The 24,382-nt window shown below is 41.1% G+C and overlaps 1 protein-coding gene across 7 annotated transcripts in view; it reads left to right on the top strand.

Annotated features, from left to right (window-relative positions):
• The window catches only part of SASH1 (SAM and SH3 domain containing 1), a 317,210-nt gene that overhangs the window by 242,810 nt on the left and 50,018 nt on the right, over window positions 1–24,382 (top strand). For 3 of the 7 annotated variants that reach the window (XM_019526897.1, XM_019526900.1, XM_019526896.1), the window contains exons 9-12: window positions 9,803–9,935; window positions 15,127–15,473; window positions 21,492–21,563; window positions 23,593–23,736. In XM_019526897.1, coding sequence (XP_019382442.1) covers window positions 9,803–9,935; window positions 15,127–15,473; window positions 21,492–21,563; window positions 23,593–23,736 — 696 coding nt within the window. Of the gene's footprint in view, window positions 1–3,809; window positions 4,084–8,947; window positions 9,136–9,285; window positions 9,625–9,802; window positions 9,936–15,126; window positions 15,474–21,491; window positions 21,564–23,592; window positions 23,737–24,382 lie in introns of those variants that run through there. The other 4 variants (XM_019526902.1, XM_019526901.1, XM_019526903.1 and 1 more) reach the window with 4 other exon arrangements.

Raw genomic sequence — 24,382 nt, 5'->3', positions numbered from 1 at the left:
GGTTCCCCCCCCCCCCCCCCCGGTCCCTTCAGAGACCAAGCACGTTACTTCTGGAACAAAGCCTTGCTCAGTTCAGAAAGCAAGAGTCTCAAAACCCATGTGTTTCACTGCCCTACTTGGCAGCCCCATGCTGAATAATCTTTTCCCGTGGCACAATAGGGAATTTTAATTGAACTCCTGTTGTTTGCCACTTGCCTCACCCTGGGATTGGTGTTTCCTTCCTTTTAGCTTATGGTGGTGCCTTTTATTGGTTTTACTGTTTGAAAAATATTGCAATGATGGAATTTAAATTACCCCACCCCTCATTACTGGGATCTCTGTTACTATAAACTTTCTGTGATATGAGTTTAGCTCCATTTAATCGCTCACTGTTCTAACCCTTGATTTTTATTATGTGTCAGGAATTTGGTTCCCATGGACAATGACATTACGCTCCATTCATTCTTAGCCTGGTATAGTCCAAAGAATAGGGGTTGTTGTCCCCAGGCCTCCTCAGCTTTGCCAAAATGGAACAAACAGTTAAACCCTTGCTAGCAGCCCTGTTTTCAGAATTAGTATGGCACAAGGAAACTGAGAGGATACTGTACTATAACGGATTTGAAATAACTTGCACACTATAGAGCTTGGTGCTCAAGTCCCATTTGAGTGGTACATCGGTGTGGTTGTCATCCCATTAAAACCAGTTAGATTAATTACAGAATGAAGTATTCTTCCCCATAAGAAAGTGTGTCTGGCTTCTATATGCAGAAGTTGGAGAGGTGTCCTATGAAGTTATTTTAGTTGAAAACCTGCAAATAGTGAGCATCTTGAAACTAAGACAGACCTCCTGGGAAAATTAAATGTTTTGGTCTATATGACAAATATTTCCCAGTAATTTCAGTAGGCGATGTCATCACCAGCTAATGTGTAATATATCTTTTACTAGACTAGCCAAGGGAGAGCTCTTTGGATTTGTTCATTAGCAGCACTGGCCCAGTCACAGTTCTGATATATTCACATTCTTTGGTTTACTTCAGAGGGGTGACACCAGGGATATATTGTGTACAATGTGTTTTATTTATCCACAGTTACTTTTTTAGGTAGTAGATGCATTTTTGACCTCTTACAGTTCTTTAATGCTTTGGAAGCAATTTGTTTCTAACCTCATTATACAGTCCATGTTCTCACATCTACACACTCTATACTGGGTGCATCTACATGTGAAATTAATTTGAAGCAATAAACTCTGGCACATATCACGCTGGAGTTTATTGCTCCCAGGCACTGCATTTGAATGTGCTCCCAGGACCGCAGCATTTTGAAATGGGTCAGAGCAGCCTCAGCTGGCAGGGCCTGGGGGCTCAGCCTGCCAGCCTGGGCTGCTCTGACTTGGATCAATGTACTGTTGAGGGGCTGGCTGGGGTACAAGGGTACTCCAGTGCAGAGCTAGCCGGAAGGCAGCCCCCGCACTGAAGCACCCTCTTGCCCCAGCCAGTCCCATCAGCATCTACATGTGTGTTGCTGCACATGAAAAAGCTCCACTGCAGGATGGTACTAGTATTTATAAGAACTAACCTGTGGTGGAGTTTATTAATTTACTGTGGCCTAATAGGGCCGCATGTATAGACACCAAGTCATTTACTGTGGAGCGGATTAAGCAGATCTGCAGTAAACGGCTCTTGTAGACACAACCACTAGTACATACACAACTCCTGCGGTGATTAGAGCTTTGAGAAGATGAAATCTGAAACCAGGCAACACTCAAGTTGGTAACCCAAAACTTGGGTCTCCCTTAAAGGTGTCCATGCACCCTTTAAAGAATATGGGACAAATTTCAAAGAAGTCTTTGGTGTGTTTCAAGTAAAACTGACCCATGTCCAAGTGAAACCATAGCAAACTTAGTGGTTTACCAAATCCTCAAGGTCTCATTGGCATTTTACCTTACAGTTTTATGGTTCCAATGAAAAGCCAAATATTGAGAGAAGGAGTAGAAACTAACAGAAGAAAGACATGAAAAAATGTTTGTATGATTCATAGGGAATGGAAAGTGCCAGGGTGGATAAAAACCAACAATTTTTTTAAATTAAAAAAATTGATATTTTTTATTTGTCAGGATTGTTTTGATTTAATTGTATTTTTTGTCAAGATGCTTTTAAAAAATAAACATATATAAAGATAGTTTTAATTTAAGATTTGTTAAAGCTCAAGGACATTATCATGGAACAGGGATTATAACATCTAATTATATGCTATTTGAGACAATATATTCATGTAGTCTTTTTCAAAAAGTTTTATAAATAAGTCATAACAGGCCATGGACTATATTAGGAACCCAACCTTATGGGGTTCCCAGAGGCTTCTCTATAGGGTAGAAAAGATTGAATAAAACTACTCTACCCAATGGGGCTCAGTGGTCAGTCTAGAAGATCCCATTAAGCATCACTGTGATACTTAGTTTCAGTTCTCAAACTGGATTTGTGTCTCCAGAGATAATATCCGTGTTAAAAGCAGTATATGAAGATGAGAGACAACAGACCTGATTACCCACCCATCAGCCCTATTGCATCTCTACAAGTTTGTGTACAGAATCAAGCCTTATGTTTCTCTACAAGTGCAAAGTTTCAATAAGTTAAATGAATAGAGGATATCAAACAACAAGGGTTCACTTTTTGTAGAAAACAGTGATAATTGAGGTTTCCTGACCAGTGATTTAAATCAAATCCATCCTGGAAAGTGCCATGCATAGGTACAGCTTTGCCCTCTTGTTTTCTGGTACAATGGAGAAGTTGAAAAAAGTATTCAAGTGAGTAAACTGGCCATGAAAAAAACAGCCCCATTCACCAGAACCCCCCCCACCCCGATTTTTAGACTTTCTGCTATGTGTCGCTGACATGGTGTTAAACTACTGTAATTAGCTACTGAGGGGTAATTTTTGTGCAAGGTAAAGCCCTGAGTGAATGTAATTCCTCCATACTTTCTTCCTGCCCCACACAGCCATTGGCATAGGAAAGTTCCTATTGGGGATGGGATTTGGCTAGGTTATCCCAACAGTCTGGTAGTCCCTGGCTTCTGGAACTGCTTAGCCTGTTCGGTGGTGAGCAGTTCACTGTAAATTAAAGCCAATTTAGTGAACCTCAGATTCCATATCCCAGGAAGTGTGGAAATTGGACATGGGGTTTGAGTTCAAAACTTTAGAGGAAGATCTCATTTTACAAGTTCATAACAGAGTGTCTCATAGAGGAGCCTAGGGTAAGCGGTAGCCCAGGCCAAGCAGAAATTTTAATTAGTAGGATTTTAGAGGGAACCTAAGGTGGTGGCTAGTGAGGAAGTGATATACGCATCCCTAAGAAATGATGATTTTGACACAATGAATAACAGTACTGCAGAACAACAAATGCATAGGCTTAAAATCAATGTTTAAAAAACCCAACATTTATATGAGGCTTAATTTGCAGTAGAATTAGCTTTTTATAAAAGGGTGTATTTGTATTCTTAAAAGGATTTTGAAAACTATTAAAATGAAAAGCCTGGGTAAAGGGTTTTGAATTGTATTTCCTAGAAACACCGCCTCCACTCTAGTGGTAGTGTTTGAGGGTCAGTCCTCATCCTGGCTTTGCACAGATTCTCTGTATTTTTTTTCTTTCACTGAAATTCCGTAGACAGTAATTAAGGAACTGGAGGCCAGTAAGAGGTCAGCAAGCCTCCGTCAGTGAAAACAGGGATTGTTTGCCATGTACAACACTCCCTTTTTTCCTTGTGGTGAATAGAAGATTTGCTTAGAGCTGATGACTTATGCCTTTCTTGAAAGTTATGCAGCTAGCAAGTAACTGGGAGAATCAATCAGTGAGCAGAAAACAGCTAATTGAGTCCAGCATCGTGCTTTTTTCCTTCCTTGCGTATTAAGCAGTGGAACTGGAGCTAGTTTGGTGTCTGATAATGTAACTCCAGAGAAGAGGCATCGTGTGCACAGGATACGAATCAACTATAATAGTTAAGAAGAGGTATCTAAACCTGAATTTTAGAGTTACAAAGCTGACGGAGCAGGAGTTGAGCACTTGGGGAATCTTTTGAAACTGAGCTTTAGGCCTATAAATGCCGAAGCTGGTAAGTCATTGAGTGTGTGGTGTGATGTGCAAAGGGGATGTACTTCTATCTCAGACAGAGAGAAAAGGCTTTTGTGGTTATTCTTAGCCAAAGTACAGCATGATGAGCTTTTCTTGTCTCCTCTTTTCCTTTCTCTGGGATTTTGAATTATTTTGGTTCTGTTTTCCTGTCTTCCAGGCATTTTTTTTTGGTTTTTTGAAGTAGAATAGCTGGAGGGTTTTGATAGCTGTAAAGTCCATTCATCCAAGTGTTGATGGATGTAAAGAGAGAAAAGGAGAAAAGGACACGTGTAGCCACATCTCCTAAAGGGAGCAGCAAATCTCTTTGCTATGCTGTGGGGCTCAGAGCTCTGTAATGACCAAACAAGAAATGTTGCAATCTGCCTGTTAATCAACTTGTGCATTTGCCCCACTTTGTTCCTCAAGAATTGTCTGACTGTCCAAACACAATTGCAATTTGGGGCTCAATCAGATGTTCAGAGGTATCCTGGTTCAGTGCAGAAATAAACTATTACCGGGGCGTGAAATTAATTTTAAAAGCTTGACAGCTTTCCAAATGGCTTCATACAACTTGAATAAAACATTGTGTATGTGTTTGTGTACAGAGCTGAAGCAAAATAATCAATTAAACTGACTTGATGTGGACACTGTCTTAATATTTATTTTTTTTAAACACTTAAATTTGCATGTTTGCACATTGTGTGTTTTACAAAGAACACTGCTGAAGCTCTGACATGATCCCAAGTATAGCATAGCCCTGTGAAATGTTAGCTAGTTAAGTTATAGGGCTGCTTGAGTGCAATAAGCTCTTGTTAGTTCCTTGATTTGAGTTTGCATGGTTCCTTTCTCTTTTTTTCCCCCAGTTGTTCTGATTTAGTTGAGGGATTGTGGGGGGGGGAAGTTCTGAGGGTGGTGTTTTGGAGTGGGGAGTTGCGTGGGGTATGGAATAAAGGAGGATATTTCTGGTACCAGGGGACAGGCGGGGGATGGCTCCGTTAGTGCTCTGAGAACATTTCCATGCTTTCATGATCACATTTGTTATTGATGAAGGAGCTGAGCAAGGTTGAGACTGCTTGTATTTTTTCCAACCCTCCGATGTGTCTTTTGTATACAGTCCTCAGTATTTACAGATGCTGTTAATTTAGTTCCCGTTTCCCTATAGTCCTTCGTGCGTCTGTGTAATAGAGTTCTCCAAGCTGGCCTGATTTCTTCACTATTAGAACATTGCAGATGTGTCAAGGATGCACTTGTTCCAAAAGAAGCTGGGAAAGGAGGCTCCGCCCTAACTTTTGTGCCAAATAGGCCCCACAGGCTTTGCTATATTCCACTGGCAGCTGAATGGTGCGCTATCTCTTTAAAGCAAGTATAATTTTGTGTATTGGCTTGGTCAATTTGTTATGGTTTAAAACTGTGGAGCCAGCTGTCTGCAATCTGATGTAATGTTGCCATGGAAACTAGAAATGAAACACTTAAGCATTCACCACAGAATTACTACATACAGCATTAGCCAAAATAATTAAAAGTTGAGCCATATGGGCTTTTGGATGGAAAAAATTTGCATCAGAGAAGATGGAAATGAAGCTGTTCCTATTTACAGTACTGTAAATCCATTTGTTTTCCCTGAAGAATATTAAAAGAGGCCTCTTCATGCAGCTACTTGAGAGTCAGGGTGTTCTGCATATTACTGGACTCTATTTGCTATACAGAGAGAGTTAGCTATGCTGAAATGTAGTGTAATAAGATAGCCTTATGCATGTAGCAATAAAGTATTTATGGAGTCACTACACTGTAAGTGCTCTCTGACCCCTGAGTGGGACACCTACTATGCTGAATGCTAGAAAGTGCCCTTTTTTTCTGATTGCTGTGGGACCCTTCCATGCAGGAAACCATTTAGCCTAATGCAGATTTTCTTCATTTCCTATCAGTCATTCTACTCAGGGCACCCCTTTGAAAAGGTCTTCCTTGCATCTCCAGAGAGGCTATACCTGTGCGTTTGTAGTGCTACATACACTACACTGAAAGACTTGAGAGGATATATTTGACTTCAATAGCAAACTCAATTGATACCTTCTGCAAAACATCTTACAACTGGAGCTGGAAGGAAGCTGTTTTTTCAGCCTATATGAACATTGATGACATTTTAAGAATTCAAAAATATTTTTCCACCTAAATAGGCACAAAAAGTCTGAATCTCAGAAATGTCTATTTACTGAAAATCCTCCAAAAAAGAATGGTTTGGAGTTAATCAGAATGTTTTGGTTAGATAATTTCAACACACATCATTTTAATTTCAATTTTTTTTTAATATTAGGTTTTAAAAGCCACAAAAAATCACTTGGAACCAAAACTAGAAATATCCATTTTTAAAATGCCAAAATATGATGTTTTGACTTTCTGGGTTTTTTCCAATTTTTTTTAATAGGAAATTAATCACAACCAACTCCTCCTCACAAGTAGTTTCTGTTTCGGCAAATTGGCATTTCCTAACTAGTGGTATAAATGACATACATTTTGGAATCCATCATTCTCCTGTCTGCTCTCTTTAACTATCTTTCTTCCCCACATATATAGATATAGATGTACGAAGCCACTGGATAATCTTTTGACTAAGTGACAGCAAACTCTGAAATCAAGCAGAAGACCATGCAGTGTGGAGATGCATACATATACGTGCGGATAGATGTGTGTGCGTGTGTATGCACGTGCGTGTGTATTATATATAGTATATCATATATAATATATGTGTGTGTGTGTGTATGTACGTATGTATCTCCATGCTGCATGGTCTTCTACTTGATTTCAGAATTTGCTGTACTTTTAGTCAAAGCATTATCCAGTGGCTTCTGTTGTTTATATGAGCTGATAACTTTCAGCTGAGTAAGGTTTGGAAGTGTTCCTTCACTATCCATAAAAGAACCTAGGTTTGAAGGAAAGAAATATGGCATGATGCTGAAACTGCAGAAGATGCTGTCCAATAGAGGACTTGGGGTTTTTTTCTCCCTTGTTTAATTGATCGGGTAAACTCGCGGTGCCAGGGATCACACTTATTTATTCCATGCCAACCATTCTGAGTGTTACTAGAAAACATCAATAACTAATATAGTTGTCAGGCATTTGAGAAATGTCATCCTTATCTATTAAATCTGTGCTTCCTAAGATGATGAAAGGACAGCTATTTAATTGACACCAGTGATGTTGGTAAGGTTTGTTGTTTTGGACCTCCGTATCTTTTCCCAAGAAAGTATGGTTGTAAATGGGCCTCTGAGTTTTTCTGAGATCACATTTTTTTTTAAGTAAAAGTATATGAAAGCAAAAGTGTATGAAAAGAATTGATGAGTATTTGAAATAATAATAAAGGCAATGACTTTTTTTAGAAGTTCATTGCATTTAAATGTCTGTCTAATTTGTTTTAAAATAAATGTATCACTCATGGAAAGTTTGGTGGTGGTCACATGCTAGGATGTGCCTCTTAGAATAGAAGGTCCTGTCTTTTGCTCTTGCTTCAACCCCAATCTCCTTTTTTCCTCCAAACCAAAGATGTTTGATAAGGTATGTTTGTTTTGTTCAACCCTCAGTAACTCCTGCCAGCTCCAGTTTTTGACCTGAAGTTTTGTCTTATAGGACAATTTATCCTGATTTAACCAGTTTGGTGCTGTGCTACATTATTGTGTTAAAATAATAAACTTCAGCTCGGGGTAATTAGTACAGAAATAGGTAACATGTAGGGGAAGCATGGAGGGTGGGACATGCCCCCCCTGAGATTGGCTGCTGCCAAAGCTGCCACCAGCTTCTGTGGGCAGTTGCCGCTTGCACACACCCCCACCCTCCCCTGTACAGCAGTCCCTGCTCACCACCCTCTCCCTCCCCCAACACCAATGCTGGCGGCTGCGGGCGGTCGCTACTTGACAACACTGATGCCAGCGGCTGCAGGAGATCCCTGCTCGCTGCCATGGTACCCCCTCGGTCTCAGGAGGCACCAGTCATCATTCATCAGTACAAACATAGTTGTACTCATGATAATTCTTGCGTTCTAATTTTATCCTTGGTTTTAGGACCATTGGAATTGCCATGCGAGATCAGACCTGTGGTCCCCCTCCTCCTTTTTGCTTGGCAGTGGTGTGAATTTCATTGCAAATAAGTAAATTGGCCAATGTGGGGCAAATTCTCTGCTCGTATAGCTCCACTGGTTTCCCTGGACCTCCTGGGAAAATTACATTTTTGGTACACATGACAAATATTTCCCAATAATTTTGGCAGGCAGTGTCATCTGTTGCACCAGCTGAAAAATTTGACACCATGAAGTAGATTTGTCAAAGCTCTGCCTCGTTCCTCGTGACTTTTAAAAAGAATGAATCCCTTTGAGGCAACTCCTTTGTGCCTTTGAAAATGTACTTGTGTACCCATAGCTGCTCATTGACATCCTTTCCCATCATATGTTCTGTTACTTCTTTCTAATACATAAGCCAGTAAGCTTTTATAAACACGCTCTGGTTTAAGTGAAGGCAGGTCAGTTGCTTTTTTTTAAATCTAAAATATGAGAAGAAAATATTGATGCTGTCTGGCATGGGAGCTCAGATGCTGTGAAGTTCATTGACAGGAAGTTACATTAAGATTTTTGTGCAGGACCTTAGAACGTGATGAATTGGCTGGGCTGCGAATGCAGACAAAGTAAGGTATACAATCCGCGCAGCACTCCAGCTGGAGTCAGCGCTGCTCTCTGGAATGCGCTGTGTACAGTGCCAGTGCTGTACTGTACGAGTTGGAGTCTTTCCTCCTCTCCCCCCCACTTTTTTTTTTACATTCTAAACAGATTAAAACAGAGGAAGTAGCATATTGAACATTGGATCTGGCTCGAAAATTGAAGCACTCATCTTGTTCACAAGGAATGGATTGTTTCAGCTTGTTGTGTCACTGCTGCTAGAGAGAGGGAATTTTTTTTTGTCTCTGTAATGTTTGATACTTGAGGGAAAACAGCTGGAACTGAACATACTGGATCAGATGCAAAATGAAACGGGATGTTGGGGAATATGGACTGTACTGTATATCTGAAAAGGTCAGAGTTTTCCCTTGGTCAGTGTCAGAGGAATGCTGTGTCCATCTTAATCCTAGCCTTGAGAGCCTTCAGAAAGAGCGTGGGGAGGGGGGAGGAGGAAAAGAGTATTTTGTAGCTGTGGCATTGTGTAACGAATGAAAGAGGAGAGGATGAGGTCTCCTCCTTCCCTTCCCTTTCCTTGTGCTGCTGTTTTTGATTTTCTGGGAAGGACTGGAAAAAAGAGTCAATGATAGAGTTTCATTTTGGAGAAGCTGTTTATAACCCGGTTTAAACAGCACGTTTTGAGAGGCCAGACAGACCAGTGCCTGACCCAAACCACAGAAGCATAACTGGTGTGGTAAGAAGAGCTCTGGGAAAAGAGCCCTGCCTGAAGTGTTCTGAAAGGGGACGTGGAAGTAGTTATTATACAATGCATGGGAAGGAAGACAAGGGCAGGAATGCATTTTGGTGCCTAGGACTTTACGTTGAACAGATTTAGAAGTCAAAATGGTATGTCACGCTTTTCTAAAAGCCCTCAATAATTTAAGCTCTGACCCGGGATGAAAATATAACCCCAGTTACAGGAGCTGCCTTGATTCTGAGCAGCAGCTGAGCTGGGTAACCTTGACTTCAACAAGCAAGCCATGGAACAATTACTTTATTAACATTCCCTTTGTTTCTTTGCCAGTCAAGAGAACAATCGGATGATGAAACAGAGGAGTCGGTGAAGTTTAAGAGATTGCACAAGCTGGTAAATTCTACTCGCAGAGTCCGAAAGAAACTAATTAGGGTGGAAGAAATGAAAAAACCCAGCATGGAAGGTAAAAGCAAAGTATATATAGTTATTCACACTATAACTGAGTATGTAAATTTACTTTTTCTGTTGAGTGGAAAAATGTGAGGGAGAGGGGGAGGAGAGGAAGGGAGGGAAACTCTGGGTAAGGGATAATGAGAAGTATTGTGCTTGTTACCACAGATCTGCATTTCTGTGAATTTGGGTGCTGTTTTTCCTAAAGGCTGAATTATCCAAGCCCTATTAAGACTCTAATGTGAAGGAAGTGGCCATCTCAGATGTGGTCACTGCTGGAGCTGAAGGTCTGCTAATATCCTCAGAAAGAGCCTGGAGTGACCCTTATCCGGTGGTTAGAACTTGGCTTTGTGTTTTCAGCCCGTGTTGCACATTGCAGAGGAAATGAAGATAGAAGAAATCCCATTCTGCTGCCCCAAACGTATCACAAAGATGGGACCAGAATCACTGCGCTTTGTTCCCTCCTTCTGAATCCTGGGAGATGCCTCAATACAAACATTGCACAGTTGAGGCTCTAGGGAATTGGGAGGGGAGCCGCTGGTTGGTGGAGGTGGAGCAGCTGCTCTACATGGCATCATCCCTTAGCAAAGCTACGGGATTTCTATCAGACATTCTTGTGTGGGGGATAATTGCTGCTTCATGTAGTTAACTCCTTTTTCTGTGCTTTCTGCAGTCCTGGTGGGGAATGCATGGGGAAGAGTTTGCAACGTGGCTTCACAATGGGCCATACTGCTGCTAGTGGGAAAGCCTGCAGAAAGTGCAAAGGCGCTTATCCTTAACTCTTCAGGGAAGACATGCTTAACTCACAACTCCAGTCTGCACATTCTGGATAAACTTGCCTGGGTCCAAGCAGCTGTAGTGCAAAGCCATATTCCTGGTACTGTGGACTATAGTTGGACTGTAGTTCTGTATGGGTGCTGTAGTCGCCTATAAGTGTCTCAAGGACTTCTGGGCCCATGGCTGTTTTTGCTGAAGTACACAGGGCCACTAAAAGATTCTTTCCCAGGGAACTGGAGGTAGACTTACTATTTAAACCCACTTCCCCAAGAGTCCTGGAATTCATATGAAGTTTGCTACTGTCATATTGTTTGCTCTCTCTTTATGTCACCACTTTTCTCTCCCCACATTTGTCTTACCTGTCCACTTTGATTGTAAAATGTTCTGGAGAGGGACACTTTGCTGCTTTGCACTTGTACAGTGCAATGCATAATGGGCTGTCTTTCAAGGTTGGTCCTTTGGACTATTGTAATAAACAAGATTGATAAAACAGTAGATTTGCCTTATTCTAGAGCCCCTCCCCAAAAGCGCTGAAAAGCTGTTCCTTCTCTCAGGAAGTTTTGCTTTCTTCCTCAAGTATTTTGTGGCAGAATAAAATTTTAAAATGCAGAGCACTTTATGAACACTGTCCAAGGATCACTGCAGCATCCTGCAGTGTGGGACAATGATTCTCAGTCAGGGTGCCATGAGATCTTTTGAAGGGTCTGCAAGCTGTAAGGAGATAAGTGCAGGCTCAGATTTATACCTGCCTGGCTGCTGCCCTACCCCCATTGCCAAGCCCCTCTGCAAGGAGACAAATACTGTCATAAATATATCACTTCTTTAAATGGAGTATTGCTCAATTCACAAAGGTTATGTAGGGGTGCCTTGAGTCAAACCAGGGGTGGCTCAAGTCAAAACAGTTGAGAACCACTGGGGGATCCCTAGGGAAAGTGTTAAGTGACTTGTCCAAGACCAAGACCAAAAAAGATACCATTGTGAGAGCTGGGAATAGAAATAAAATCTTTTGGCCCTAACCAGTTAGACCAGTCCTTCTTTTAGGAAGCAGTAGTCTGATGGGAGCAACAAAGAGCTGCTGCTGCTGCCATCAGCACCGTGGCAGCCAGTGCTGTCCCATGCATCTCAACTGTCCCAGGCACAGAGCTACTCTGCTTATGCCTTTGTCAGCAAGTACTTAAATTTGATTGAATAATGTTTGCTCGTGAGGTGAGACATTTGCTATTTTTTTTTAAAGAGTATAAGCATGGCTAACTTCTTAGATTTGGTCCAGTAACAACAAAATCAGATTTAAGAAATTAGTTAACATTTAATGACCTTTGTTGAAGCATATGTTCAGTTAAAATAAGAAATACAATTCCCCAGAGAAATTTTCCATGCCTAGGTCGGAGATAATTTTGCCAATTTTTCCCAACACGTTTCTGTTTTTCTAAAGAAAAGCACAGTGCAATTCCAGATGCTGCTTCTTATGCTTCTAACATAGACTCTTCCATCCTATTCAGTTTAAATTTGGGTGGTCACTAGTGTGTGTTGATGACTGAATCTACAGGTATTTTATCTTAATTTTCTCTTCACAGTGAAATCATTGATGCCCACTAGTTCTCAGCTATCTTTTCTCAGTAGTATTTTTGAAGAATTCATATTTATATAATTGTCATTATGGCTCTGCAGTATGGGGTGGCTTTGCTGAGGCATATGATGCACATTATATATTTTCCAAGTCGTTTAAAACATATGGCTAGCTCTGTAGACTAGTGTAATTTGCCAACATTTCCTCGCTCCCGTGAGAACTTTTATTTTCTGTTACGTTAGAAAAGAAATTAATTTAACCACAGAACAGATCAGTGAAAGTGTCCTTAAGAATCTGGATTAGAACAGCAAACCCCAGAAAATGTAGTGTGCTGGGTTTGTTGCCCTTCCTCATCTTAGCTTCCTATATGTTGGTAGAATAGAGTCTGGGGTTTTGACTAGTATTGGTACAGCAGGAATTGGCGACCTCTGGCCCATGAGCCATTGAATCTGGTCTGTGGACATGAAGCTTTGGTGGTATTTGATTGTGGGGGGCTTCTGCTGAAGATGCTCTCCCTGTGCCACTGTGGGGAGATGTGCCAGTTGTAGGGAGGTCCTACCATCTGCTCATGCACCTACCTCTAATGCAAGCCCACATCAGGAAAAGCTTACCTACCACTGGTGTACAACAAACGTCTTTTGCCAACAAAATGAACTAAAGATAACACAGAATTTTCACGTTAAACATGTGTTATTCCAATCATTTTAGGATTTATACCTTATTATTTTATAGGATAGTTTACTGATGAAGCTACATAGTAATTAAAATCAGTGAGACCCTATCTGAACACTGTGGTGGCTAATCAAGTTGCACTAGGGATGGGTATAGGACAGTGTAAGCTACAGCTTGCAAGTGATTGCGCACTCGCTAAGAATGGGTGGAACTATTTTTTGAGGACGATGGATCTCTCTCTCTCTTGCACATGTGTACCGGTATAGCAGAGAGGCCTGTACAGTGTGTGTATGCTCCTTTTTGACATTTTCCTTTTCTCTGCATCTGACATCTGGCTTAAAAGATGCTTGGAAGGAAAACTTAGGAAAGTGTTTCCTCTGTTCCTTACATAGGAAAAGGTCTTTAGGTTTCTGCTTGCCTTCATTTACCCCCAAAGCAGTCCCATGTTTTGTTCAAGCCGTTACTGTAAAGTAATATTTCAGTTTCAGGACATCTCTTTTCTCTTACTGCTTGCAATGTAGCTGATGGAGAGCAGCTGAAAAACACGCATTCCTATCATTAAAGGGACACAAAAGAGATGCAACGCCCACATTGTGACCTACTTTTTTTCTTGCATCTGCTTTTAAGTAAACACAATGTAAATAGAACTCAGTGTTTCCACCAGGAAGCCCAAGCATTTCCATTTGCTCCTGGACCTCAGCTGCATACCTTGCAGGAACTAACACTAGTATTTGTGGTAGTGCTGGGTACTGGAAATCTGAAATGTGTTGTGGAGTATTTTGCTTTTTTAGACTCCTGAATGCAGTTGTAGTCCTTAGTGTTCCCATTGCATCGATGGGATCTGAGCTCTAGGGACCAACCAAATTGGTATGAGAGCACTTCTCCCCTATAGTGTGCTTTGCAAGGGTGAACAGGGGAACATTTCTTTTCTATTCTATTCTACTCTATTCTATTCTACTTTATTTTATTCTTCTCTAGTCTGTTCTACTCTTTTAATCTTCAGAGTAAATATGACTTTTGATGAGACTTCCTCCACACTCTGTGCTTCAGGGCTGCTGTTTTCTTTAAAAAAAAAAAAAAGAAAGAAATTTATCAAAATCTGCCATCTTTAACTGAACAGACATCTGTAGGAATTCACTAGGATATGGGTGTTCAACCACTGGCTTTTGGACCAGATGCAGCCCACGGAGCTTCCCATGACCTGAAAGTTAGGTAGCAACGGGATATTAACAGCTAGTTGCCGTTGCCCTGCTGCCCAATTTCTGGACCCATGGGGAGCCACAGTTGGGGCTGCATGGGGCCCAATCGTGGTGTGCAGGGCTAGGCAGAGGTGGCACAGGGCCCAATTTTGGCACACAGAGCCTGATCTGGCCCACAGATTGGTCCTGACCCATAGGGCCAAAAGTTTGAGCACCCCTGCACTTAGGCTATTGCATATTTTGGCCCTTTGCTAATAATGTAGTAGATGGAGAAGCAAAAACAAGCCAGCATAGGAGCAACGAGTTCTGGCAAACAGGGAACGTCTTAGAGATTGAAGTGCTGATCCCAGCCCTGCCACTGATTTGCTGTGCACTTTGAGCAAATATTGCATTTCTGTTCATCTACGACATCTTTAAGATAGAGAAGATACCTCCTGTATCTTCATGAGAATGGGGAAAATGATGGATGAGAACTACTGTGTAAATGCTAAAGTATTTTGTCACTATTATTATATCTTATTAATATATATAAACAATGTTTGTAGGCATTTAGAGAGATAATATTTTGTGCTAGGCAATGAATATTGGTTTCAGCTTTTCAAGGGTTTTAGTAGTGACACTACTTGGAGGAAAAGCAGTGTGTTAAATGCTGAAAAGGCCTAAATTGGGTCCTTTTGAAAATAGTCCATACCACTCTTTTTAATTAAGTTATCCCAGAATTTTAGCTTAGCAAGTAGGAGGAGGGTGAAATGATTACAACACACTCTATCGGCAAATGCAGTAAGGGCTCCTCCTGTGCATCACAGCCGATAGGTAGGATTTATTCTTATAATAATTATTTTCAATTTAAAAGCATGTCTGTTGTTGTTTTAATTAAAGGAAATGAATGTTCCTATGTCAAGCTGCAGGGAAAGAGACATTAATGTACGAGTAAATTAGAAGATAAGTGTGAAAGATGACATGCATTATGCTGCCTTTGTCCCCTCTAGGTGTGGAAGAGCGTTCACTCGACAGCTCTCCTATACTGGATGACAGATCGGCACTTTATTCTGGAGTTCACAAGAAGCAATTCTATTATGATGGCTCCTGTGAGAAGCAGCCAGAGGATGATTCAGACTCGCTCACTACTTCCCCTTCATCTAGCAGTCTAGATACCTGGGGTGCTAACCGGAAGCTGGTGAAGACCTTCAGCAAAAATGACAGCCGTGGCCTTATTAAGCCCCCCAAGAAACTTGGGACATTTTTCTCTTACCCGGAAGAAGAAAAGACCCAGAAAGTTTGTCGCTCCTTGACAGATGGGGAAATGAAGAAGAGCCTTGGCTCCCTGAGCCATGGGGTAAGTACTGAAAGTGTTTGCTTTTATGACAACAGGCACAAACACCATCTCTTGGTGTCCTTGGAGGAGGTTCAGAGTGTCAGGAAGCAGATCCGACTGAAGAAAATGGATGCTAACTATTCCTGTTCCAGAGCTTTTCTTTGCCAGCGTCCTGCTAGGAAAGGAGCATGTCCCACAACTTGTGACCTCCAGCTGCTCCGGCACAAAGCCAAAGGAGGAGGTGGTTGTGGCTTCCCAAACAGAAGGCTACGGGGTCGTACTTCCGTCAGCGAGTTCAATATCACCTATGTGGTGGAGAGAAGCCTATACAGCCACCTCAACCTATCACAGCTGGTGCGCCCTGTCACTGATAGGACCCTGAGCAAGGCTGACAAACAGGACCTGAGGAGATGCCTGCTGGAAGAAGATGAGGAGGCCAAGAGGAAGTGGGCTGCCACAGTGGACCGCTGTACTAAAAGGGTTCTCTTGAGAATCCACCAAAAGTCTGTGAGTCAAAGAGCTGTCATGACAGAGGCCTTCCAATTTCTTTGAGGTTGCAGTCAGCCACGTTGCTGCTTTCTACCCTAATCTATGCCCTTTGGTTCAATGCTTTCACTTCTTACTTACCGGCAGAAGATTTTAAACATGAGAGAGACGTGGAGGGGGTGGGAGGGGAGGGTATTCCAGTCCCCAATGTAAAAGTCTCCTTGAGCTCCCATCTGCCAGGAGCATCTCAATGAGAAATAGCAAATGTGACAAGAAAAGGTTTTTCTTAAAACTCAGAAATGGAAATTTTGAGGGGGGAGAAAAGAGAAGCAATACAACAGTGTTCCCCCACTGTCCTGAAAATTAGTCTTGCGTTCTTTTAAAGAAAATATTGTCATAGAGTCAGAGATGCTAGGGTCGGAAGGGACCTCAACAGATCATCGAATCCGACCCCCTGCCAAGGAAAGTGTGCTGGGGTCAGATGATTGTGGTAACGTCTAGGCTCATACGTTAAAGCAACATATTCCCTCCAGTAAACCCTTCAGAGGCATGGAAAACTCTTAGTACCCTGCTTCTATCTCTCTGCTTCCTTCTGCTTTCTGTACTGCCCTCATTCCTGCTCTCCCCACCCTCCCCCAGTTTTTCTTCTCAGCTGCTAACACAGCTCACTCAGCTCAGTAGCTTACCTCCTACATGCAAAGCACTTGGAGAAGCAGGGAGTCCACCCCTGCCTGCTGCTTCCCCCTGCCCAAACTTGTCTTTTCAGCCTGATAGTGCTCTGGGTCCTTTCTGCACCATGCCTGGTTGCTGCTTCTACTTCCTGAGCATGACATGCAGGGAACATAGTGATATGGAGAAGAGAAGAAAGGTTGGTCAGCCAAGTACAACAGGAAATAAGTAAAGTGAGTTAAGCTGTGTTCCAAATCCCCAAACCAGCCATTGCTCTTTTTGGCTGCAAAACTCCTAGAATATGTGAACTATGAGCAGTATAGACAAAAAGACGTTTGGTTGTGATGCCAAGGAAATAAGCTTCATGCATCCCCAGGACACCATGGGGATGCACCAAGTCACTGTTCTTGTGGTCACCAGAAGCCCAGGTCTAGAATACAGTGTTGGGTATCCCCATAAAGATGTCCTTACCACCTCATTTCTGAGGTTAATATGTACAGGTGGGTGGATCTCAGCGGAGTGACTGAACCCTCTTCACTTAGTGTAGACAGTCTTAAATTCCCTAAAAACTTTCTATCAGCACCGTCCATAGTCTCAGTCTTAGCCAGCTTGTTGTCCTGACAGTCTAGATATATGTTCTTGTTCTGAAGGAAAGGAGTGGTGGCTGGTAACGTCTAGGCCCATACATTAAAGCAACATATTCCCTCCAGTTATAGATTTTATAGAATATTTTGGTAGACTTCTCATGAAGTTAAATTTTTAAGGCATGAGTTGTTTTGGTATAACAACTGCATAGTTATATCCTTGGTGTCTGACAAATTGTTAGTCACTAGTAGGAGTTGATCCGGATTGATATTCCATACTTACATCTGGTTGATGCCCACTTCAGTGATGCGATACTTTATTTCTGCCAGGTACAAGTAACAGTTTTTGCTGGCTATCCCACTAGTGCTTCTGTATAGACTAACAGATATTTTTTCTATGTTATTCTCTGAAATACTGTTTTCAAATTCTTTTCTGTAATGACATTTTGATTGGTGATATTCATCTGTGAATTGAATCTTTGAGGGGTGTCAGGAGATGAGCAAGATAGATCCACTGGTTCCTCATACCTTCTAAACAAGAACCAAAGCCATTCATTAGAAACACCCTTTGATGCAAAGTATATTCTGGTAAATACAGATACTACCTCTATTGGATCAGCTGTTTAGTATTTTAGCAACTTGAGAGTAGTCTCCCTATGGTAATTTCTCTGGAAGCTCTATGGGAACTATCTGACTTGAACTTGTTCACACAAATACAGTTAGAGAAGGAAAAAAGAGGTCTTCTGAGTTTAAAGGGAGAGCTCACCAATTAACTACTTTGCTGAGTTCTTTAAAAGAGGAAAATTGTGGAAGGAGGGAGTGACTGCTTACCTTAGCTTTAAAGAAACTATTTTTTAAGACTGCTAATAAACTTTTCTTTCTCTTCACACACTTTCTCTCCTTCTTAATAACAACATAACACTTGCTGCAACCTCAGAGAAATTGCCGTGCTTTTGTATTCAGTGGAAATGGTCACTCTGTGTTGTCTTGCAGTTTTTTTTCATCATTTACATTTGTTTCAGTGATCTGGTCACACGTGGAAATTTTAAATCGTGTCAGTTTTTCTTTCCTCCCAAAATGCTGGTATATTTTTTGAGTGCATGGCCATTCCATTGAATAGTCCTCTCTTCATCCACAGACTTTTTCATTTGGTCCACTTTATGGTTATCAAAGAAACCAGGAAGTGCAAGTTGACTATTCCAGATTTACAAGGATATGTGTCTTTTTTTCATATTGGAACAATCAGAATGTTTAACGTGATGCAACTGCTCAAATACTGTGTAACCAAAGGACTGTTTTTTCTCAGGGAAGATTCCTACAGCAGATTTTCTGGCTTGTTTAAAAACCATTGGCTCAGAGCACGTCTTGTCATTCTTGTCCTTTGTTCATGTGCTGGTGTTGCAGTGTAGGACTAGTTTGAATGGCCTTATTATGGAAGGTTCCCATACACATGGTGAAATGTGCTGTTCTTAAACAGATCTTACTGGTGCTAGTAGGACTGGGACATTGCTTTTTATACATAGTGCTTGAAAGCCATTCTCATGACTTAGGTTCTGAGCTGATTTTTGTTACCAGTGGGACAATCATCTGTTTCTAAGATTTTTTTTCTGGTGAAGTCCCCTTTGCTTTTTGCAGCTGAGTGCCTCAGGAGCAAAAAAGTTGTCTTAGTTTGTTTGGGCTTCTGCTCTGAGTCTCCCTGATGTGTCTTCTATTCTCCTTATTTCCTTTGCACCCTAGATCAGGAGTTCCCAAACTGTGGAACGTGTACTCCTGGGGTTACACAAAACATGTCTAGAGGGTACTTTTACAGGAGAAATTACGTAATGGCAGATTTAATTTTCATTATAATAATATTTGGCGTTTACAGGGTTAAAACAGCAATTTCCCAATCTGTGGTATGGGTACCACCAGTGGTATGTAGGCAGCCTGTCAGTGGTATGCATTAACAGATTTATTATAATTACTTTATATGACAAAAGTTTGCTGGTGATATTTAAGGTTGTATCATTTAAAACTGGTGGTACACAATCTGTCAGAGTTTGGAAACTGCTGGATTAAAATATAAAACATATGCTGGTAGGGGTATGCAGGCAGCTGGTAAATTTGCAATGAGGTATGCAGTAAGAAAAAGTTTGGGAACCTCTTCCTTAGATTTTTTGTTGTTGTTCCCTTTCTCCTAGTTCACCAGAAGGCAGTGTATGGCTTGAAGGAAAAAGCATTTGCTAGTGGTCCTGTGGGGCTAGGTCTTGACACTGAATGCCATGGGAGGAGAGGAGCAAAGCCTTGGTCCTTTGGGTTTATGTCTCAGTCTGCCACCCTTTTTTTAAGGGGTTCTCCATAATTGTTGTTCTACTGTGTCACTCTTCCACTGAAGAAGTCTAGGGTTCCCAATATCCTTCAGATGGAAAAACTCTGGACTAAATAGTGATTTAAGATGCTTTCAGCAACTAGATTTTTTAAGTTACACATTACTCACTGCCATCAAGATGCAGCTAGCAATATCTGCAAAGAAGATATTCCACGTTGTGGTATCTTTCTGTAGTGGGTGAGGGTCCTGAAAATAAACAAATCTCTCATTTATTGCGTCTTTAGTTTTTTCAGTAGCACTGTTTCCAGGGATCTAGGGAAAGTATTCATTGCCTCTGGGTTCTAAAAGACTCACGGGATAGGCTACTGCCACCACCTTCCTTGCATGTAAAAGTCTGAACAGTGAAGAAAAAGATGTAAACAAACACTGAATATGCACAAGAGAACAAAAATTAAGGAGCAAAGCATGATTTTAGGAAAAAAAATAAGCTATTATTACTGTGTGTGCTGATTAGAAATGAAGCTGAGGTTTTTTTCTAATTAGACCCATTAACTTAATTGCTTACTGGGTCAGGTAGTATGTGGTTCTTGTTTCTGGGCGGTACAGTCTCTGTGCCTCTCACTGGGTCATGTAGGTGATTGTAAGTGCTACTTTATTATAAGGGCTTTTAACTAGTCCCGAGTGTACACTGGGCAACTCTATACCAGCTGCTGTGGACCTAATCTAATGCCTACTGAATTCACAAAAGTGTACATCAACCCTTAAAAATACACAGTCCACTGGCTTCTATCATTGTTCTTCAGATATTCTTCCCATTTCTTTATATCCAACTATAAATAAATCATTTTAAACCTGTCTGCACATCCCCTATCAAAGCTCTCTATGAATGCTGTATAAATAAATACTGATAGGTGCATGCTTGTTTTCATGGATTGTCTCATAAGGCTTCTGTCAACGAAGAGCATCTAAAAGCACAAATTCATTAGAATAAGGCAAGGTAATTACTGTACTGTGCATCTAGTCATTTAGGGACAAAATAGCTTAACAGCTTGACCTCTGTGGATTGAAAGGCAGCGGTTGGATCCCCACTGACTTTTAAGGAGCTAGCTGATGCAGGGCCCACCCACCAGACCTGAGCACTTTGATTCTTGCTGTGGAAATGTGACTTGACTTAGTTTGGATGGTCAGTCCATTGCTTTGTCTTGTGGGGAGAGTAGTGGTGTCATAATGCTGACATTCGTAGACAGGATGATTATGATAAATGCACCAGTGATTTTGGCCAACACTGGGGAGGAGGGGAGTGAATCATCCCTTTGAGTTGATTGTGCCATTGTAAATATAAACTACTTTCTCTCCCAGAAGTAACAAAGCTGCCTTGTACCACTAAGGAGGTGGTGAGAGATGTCTAAACTGAAGTCAGTGCTTTCCAAGAATAATGCTGGTGGGGTGCATAATCCTTCTTTGACTGCTAGGCAGGGTTTGTTGGTAGAGCCTACCAAGGGCTTGAGTCTGCAGTAGGTTAGTTTCTCCATTGATTCTGGTAGAAGTTAATGGGTTTGAGCTACCTCCAGAAGGTGCTCACGACTTGTGTCAAGAGGATTGGATTCCCCTCAGATTCCCAGTATCTTTCTGGGCTGGTTTTGAGGGGCTGTTGGAATGTAAGGGTGAAGTTGCTAGCAAATTGGAGCACTAGCTGTAAAAAAGGAGCAGTTTTCTGATGCCCAAAATTTTGTTTAATAGAGTCTAAACTAGACAACTCAGAGGAAGCAGGCCCAGGCCCAAAAGGCCTGTGCAAAGATAACTGATTCTTTACTCTTTACTCACGATCCACGGTAGTAATGTGCGTACTTTTGGTTTCTCATCCTTCCTTTTAAGTTTCCATTTTTGCACATGTTTGTGTTTTCAGTAGTGTTTTTCCAAGTGGGAGAAGATGCATGAGTGATTAATTGTTTATCCTGAGACTGTTTCTATACCAACCTGTCCTTTCCACAGAGAACCTGCAGCTTTGGAGGATTTGACTTGACAAATCGATCCCTGCATATTGGAAACAATACTGACCATATGGTGAGTATGAGGCAGGAAGGGCCAGGCCTGAAATAACAGAAAGCTCGTCTTGTAGAAGAGATAAAGCACAGTGGGTATTTATGCTGCTTTTAAAAGTAGTGTAGCTCCACAATAGCAGTTTGACGAGCCAAGAAGCCCACAGCGCACAGTATTTTTGTATTTGCGTTAACCAGAAGCTTTCTCAGTCCCATGAATAATATATCCACCCATATCCATGTATGTATGCATTTGTTTAGCTACTGCATCAGGGCTCCAAGCATAGGAGTAAGGGACAGATCTGTACTCTGCTCCTAGCCCTCCCGTTCACTCATAGTGTCACTTCCAGCTAGTCACATGATAGGTGTGCTTCATCTCTACAACAGTTACAGTCGCTTACATCTCATAATGGTGCAGAAAACTTACATTTGTTAGTACTTGTGATGAGCTTTGATTTTAGTTTAGATAAGAACTGCTAGTGTTATTTAATATTTGTATTATCAAAGTGTCTAGGAGCTTCAGTCATGGATCAGGGTCCAGCCATAATAAACAGTAAAACCACTACAAGAATTAGTCCAGTCAAGCTTCTTGCTTTGATCCCAAACTTGTTCTTATGACATTTGTAGCCAAGAAGTAACAATTGTATAAAAACAGAATGATTCAGTGTCCTGTATGAAATTACTGATGTAATGGTCTTTGTCTGTTAAAAATTTTAATCAGGTCTAAATCATAAAACAACTTGTTACAGCCATGTTTGCTAAATAAAAAGGATTAGATTCTTTAGGATTAGCCTAATATGTCTGCAATTATTTCTTCTTTACCCTTGATTTATAAACACATGATGTGTATCTTTCAGCTGGTTTTGTATGTTTCATACAGATTGTACTTTGCTCTGGGAAACTGTGAAATCTGGATGTTATGCTTCCTCTCCCACCAACAGTGAGAGAGACATAATACACCATAATAATGCATGCAGATCAAGTGGATTTGCTGAAAAATCTTAATAGCATTAGTTGAATGTTTTTTCAGGACACAGAAGGCAAAGAAAAAAGATTTTTAAACTGGCCAAAAGAAGAAATAAATCCAGTAGTGAGGTTATCTTTATAAATTACCCTATAAGGGGGAAAAGGTAGTGCTGTTAACTATCCATTAGATTTCACAACATTTTAAAGAGAATTTTCACAAAAGGAAATAAAGGTCAAAGGAGTGTAAGCCTTATAGACTCAGTTTTGAAGAAAAAGGTAGTTTTTTCTCAACTGGCTTTGTTTAGTATTTTACCTATGTGTGGTGTTTTTAGTTCTAAGATGCATTCAATTATCCTCCAAAGGGTCAGTGAATCAAATTTGACATTACATTTTATCATTATGGAATGAAATGAATTTTAGTCCTGCTTCAAGTGCAAGTCTCAGGGCAGCCCTAGCAATGGAGTTGCTACTGATGCCTCTGTAATATAGTTTTGAGAGCCATGTAAAGAAATAATCTGCTTTATAGACAAATTGTCTATACAAGATTTATTTTGTCTACTGTTTCAGTGCAGCCACCTCACATGTTGGGTGGATGCAGCTGCTGCTTTAACAACTTACTTTAAAACTGCATAGCATAGAGAGGGAAGTTAAATGCACCACATCCAGCTGAAAATAAAATTCAGGCAGCCAGAACAGAATTAGCCAGATAATTAGTTGGCCCAGACCATGATTACTGTGCCTGCTGTTGAAAAGAGGGCTTTGGAGACAGGATTACAGTGGTATGTTTTATCAGAAGGATCTGACATCCAGCAATAGCTTTCCCCAACTGATTGAATGCTCAGTAGAAATTCAAAGGGAAGAATGTATCCAAATACTGCCTACTACCCTAGCATATCTTTCTCTGTTTATTATCAGGGTTAGGGTGGAAGAAGTTTACCTGGTGAAGCTTACAGCAATGAACTGACCACTATACTGTCTTTCAGGGTCTCCCCTGGATACCTTTCCATGAAGGCTGGAGTGAGAAGTAGAAGACAGGAAAGAGTTTGCTCTTTTAAATTATAGACATAACTTCATATTGTATTTTGCAGGGCAAAGAAGGAGATTTTGTTTACAAAGAAGTGATCAAATCGCCCTCTGCCTCCCGCATATCCCTTGGCAAAAAAGTGAAGTCTGTAAAGGAAACCATGAAGAAAAGGATGTCTAAAAAATATAGCAGTTCTCTCTCAGAGCAGGTAGGCAAGATTTGTAGCAAATTGTATTAACTGTGATAAAAATTATAAGGAATATTGATCCTCACGCTTCAAGGCATCCTCTGAAAGCCTGGTGTGGTCAGGAAGAAATTTTTCCCCAGGGTATAGCATGGTATAGCAATTCGTATGTTCTTAAAGAATACCTGAATGTAAAATGTCTTATAGAAATGTAACCATAAAGGTGTGATCTAAGTACCTTTTAAGTAACTATTCAGTAAAGGTATATGATTAATTGTTTTACCCATTCTATGTGTATTTGTACCTCTCTCTATTTATCATTATTATGATATCTTTGGATTTCTACAGAAAAAAGAGCACAGGCTCCTGGCACTAAATTAAAATTAAACTGCAGTTTACTTCCTAACCTGAATCATAGAAGTAGGGTCGGAAGGGACCTTGTAGATCTTCAAGTCCGACCCCCCGCCTGGGTGGGAGAAAAGACTGGACTCAAATGAGTCCAGCCAGGTAGGCATCAAGCCTCTTCTTAAAGATCCCCAGGGTAGGAGCCAGCACCACTTCCCTAGGAAGTTGGTTCCAGCTCCTAGCCGCCCTAACTGTGAAGTAGTTCTTGCGGATGTCTAATCTAAACCTACTCTCTAATAATTTGTGTCCATTGTTCCTTGTCATG

Source organism: Gavialis gangeticus, unplaced genomic scaffold, assembly GCF_001723915.1.
Source record: "Gavialis gangeticus isolate Ggan-Ray unplaced genomic scaffold, GavGan_comp1, whole genome shotgun sequence".
Taxonomy (NCBI): domain Eukaryota; kingdom Metazoa; phylum Chordata; order Crocodylia; family Gavialidae; genus Gavialis; species Gavialis gangeticus.
Note: the sequence above shows the minus strand (reverse complement) of the source record. Positions and strands in the feature narration are given on the sequence as shown.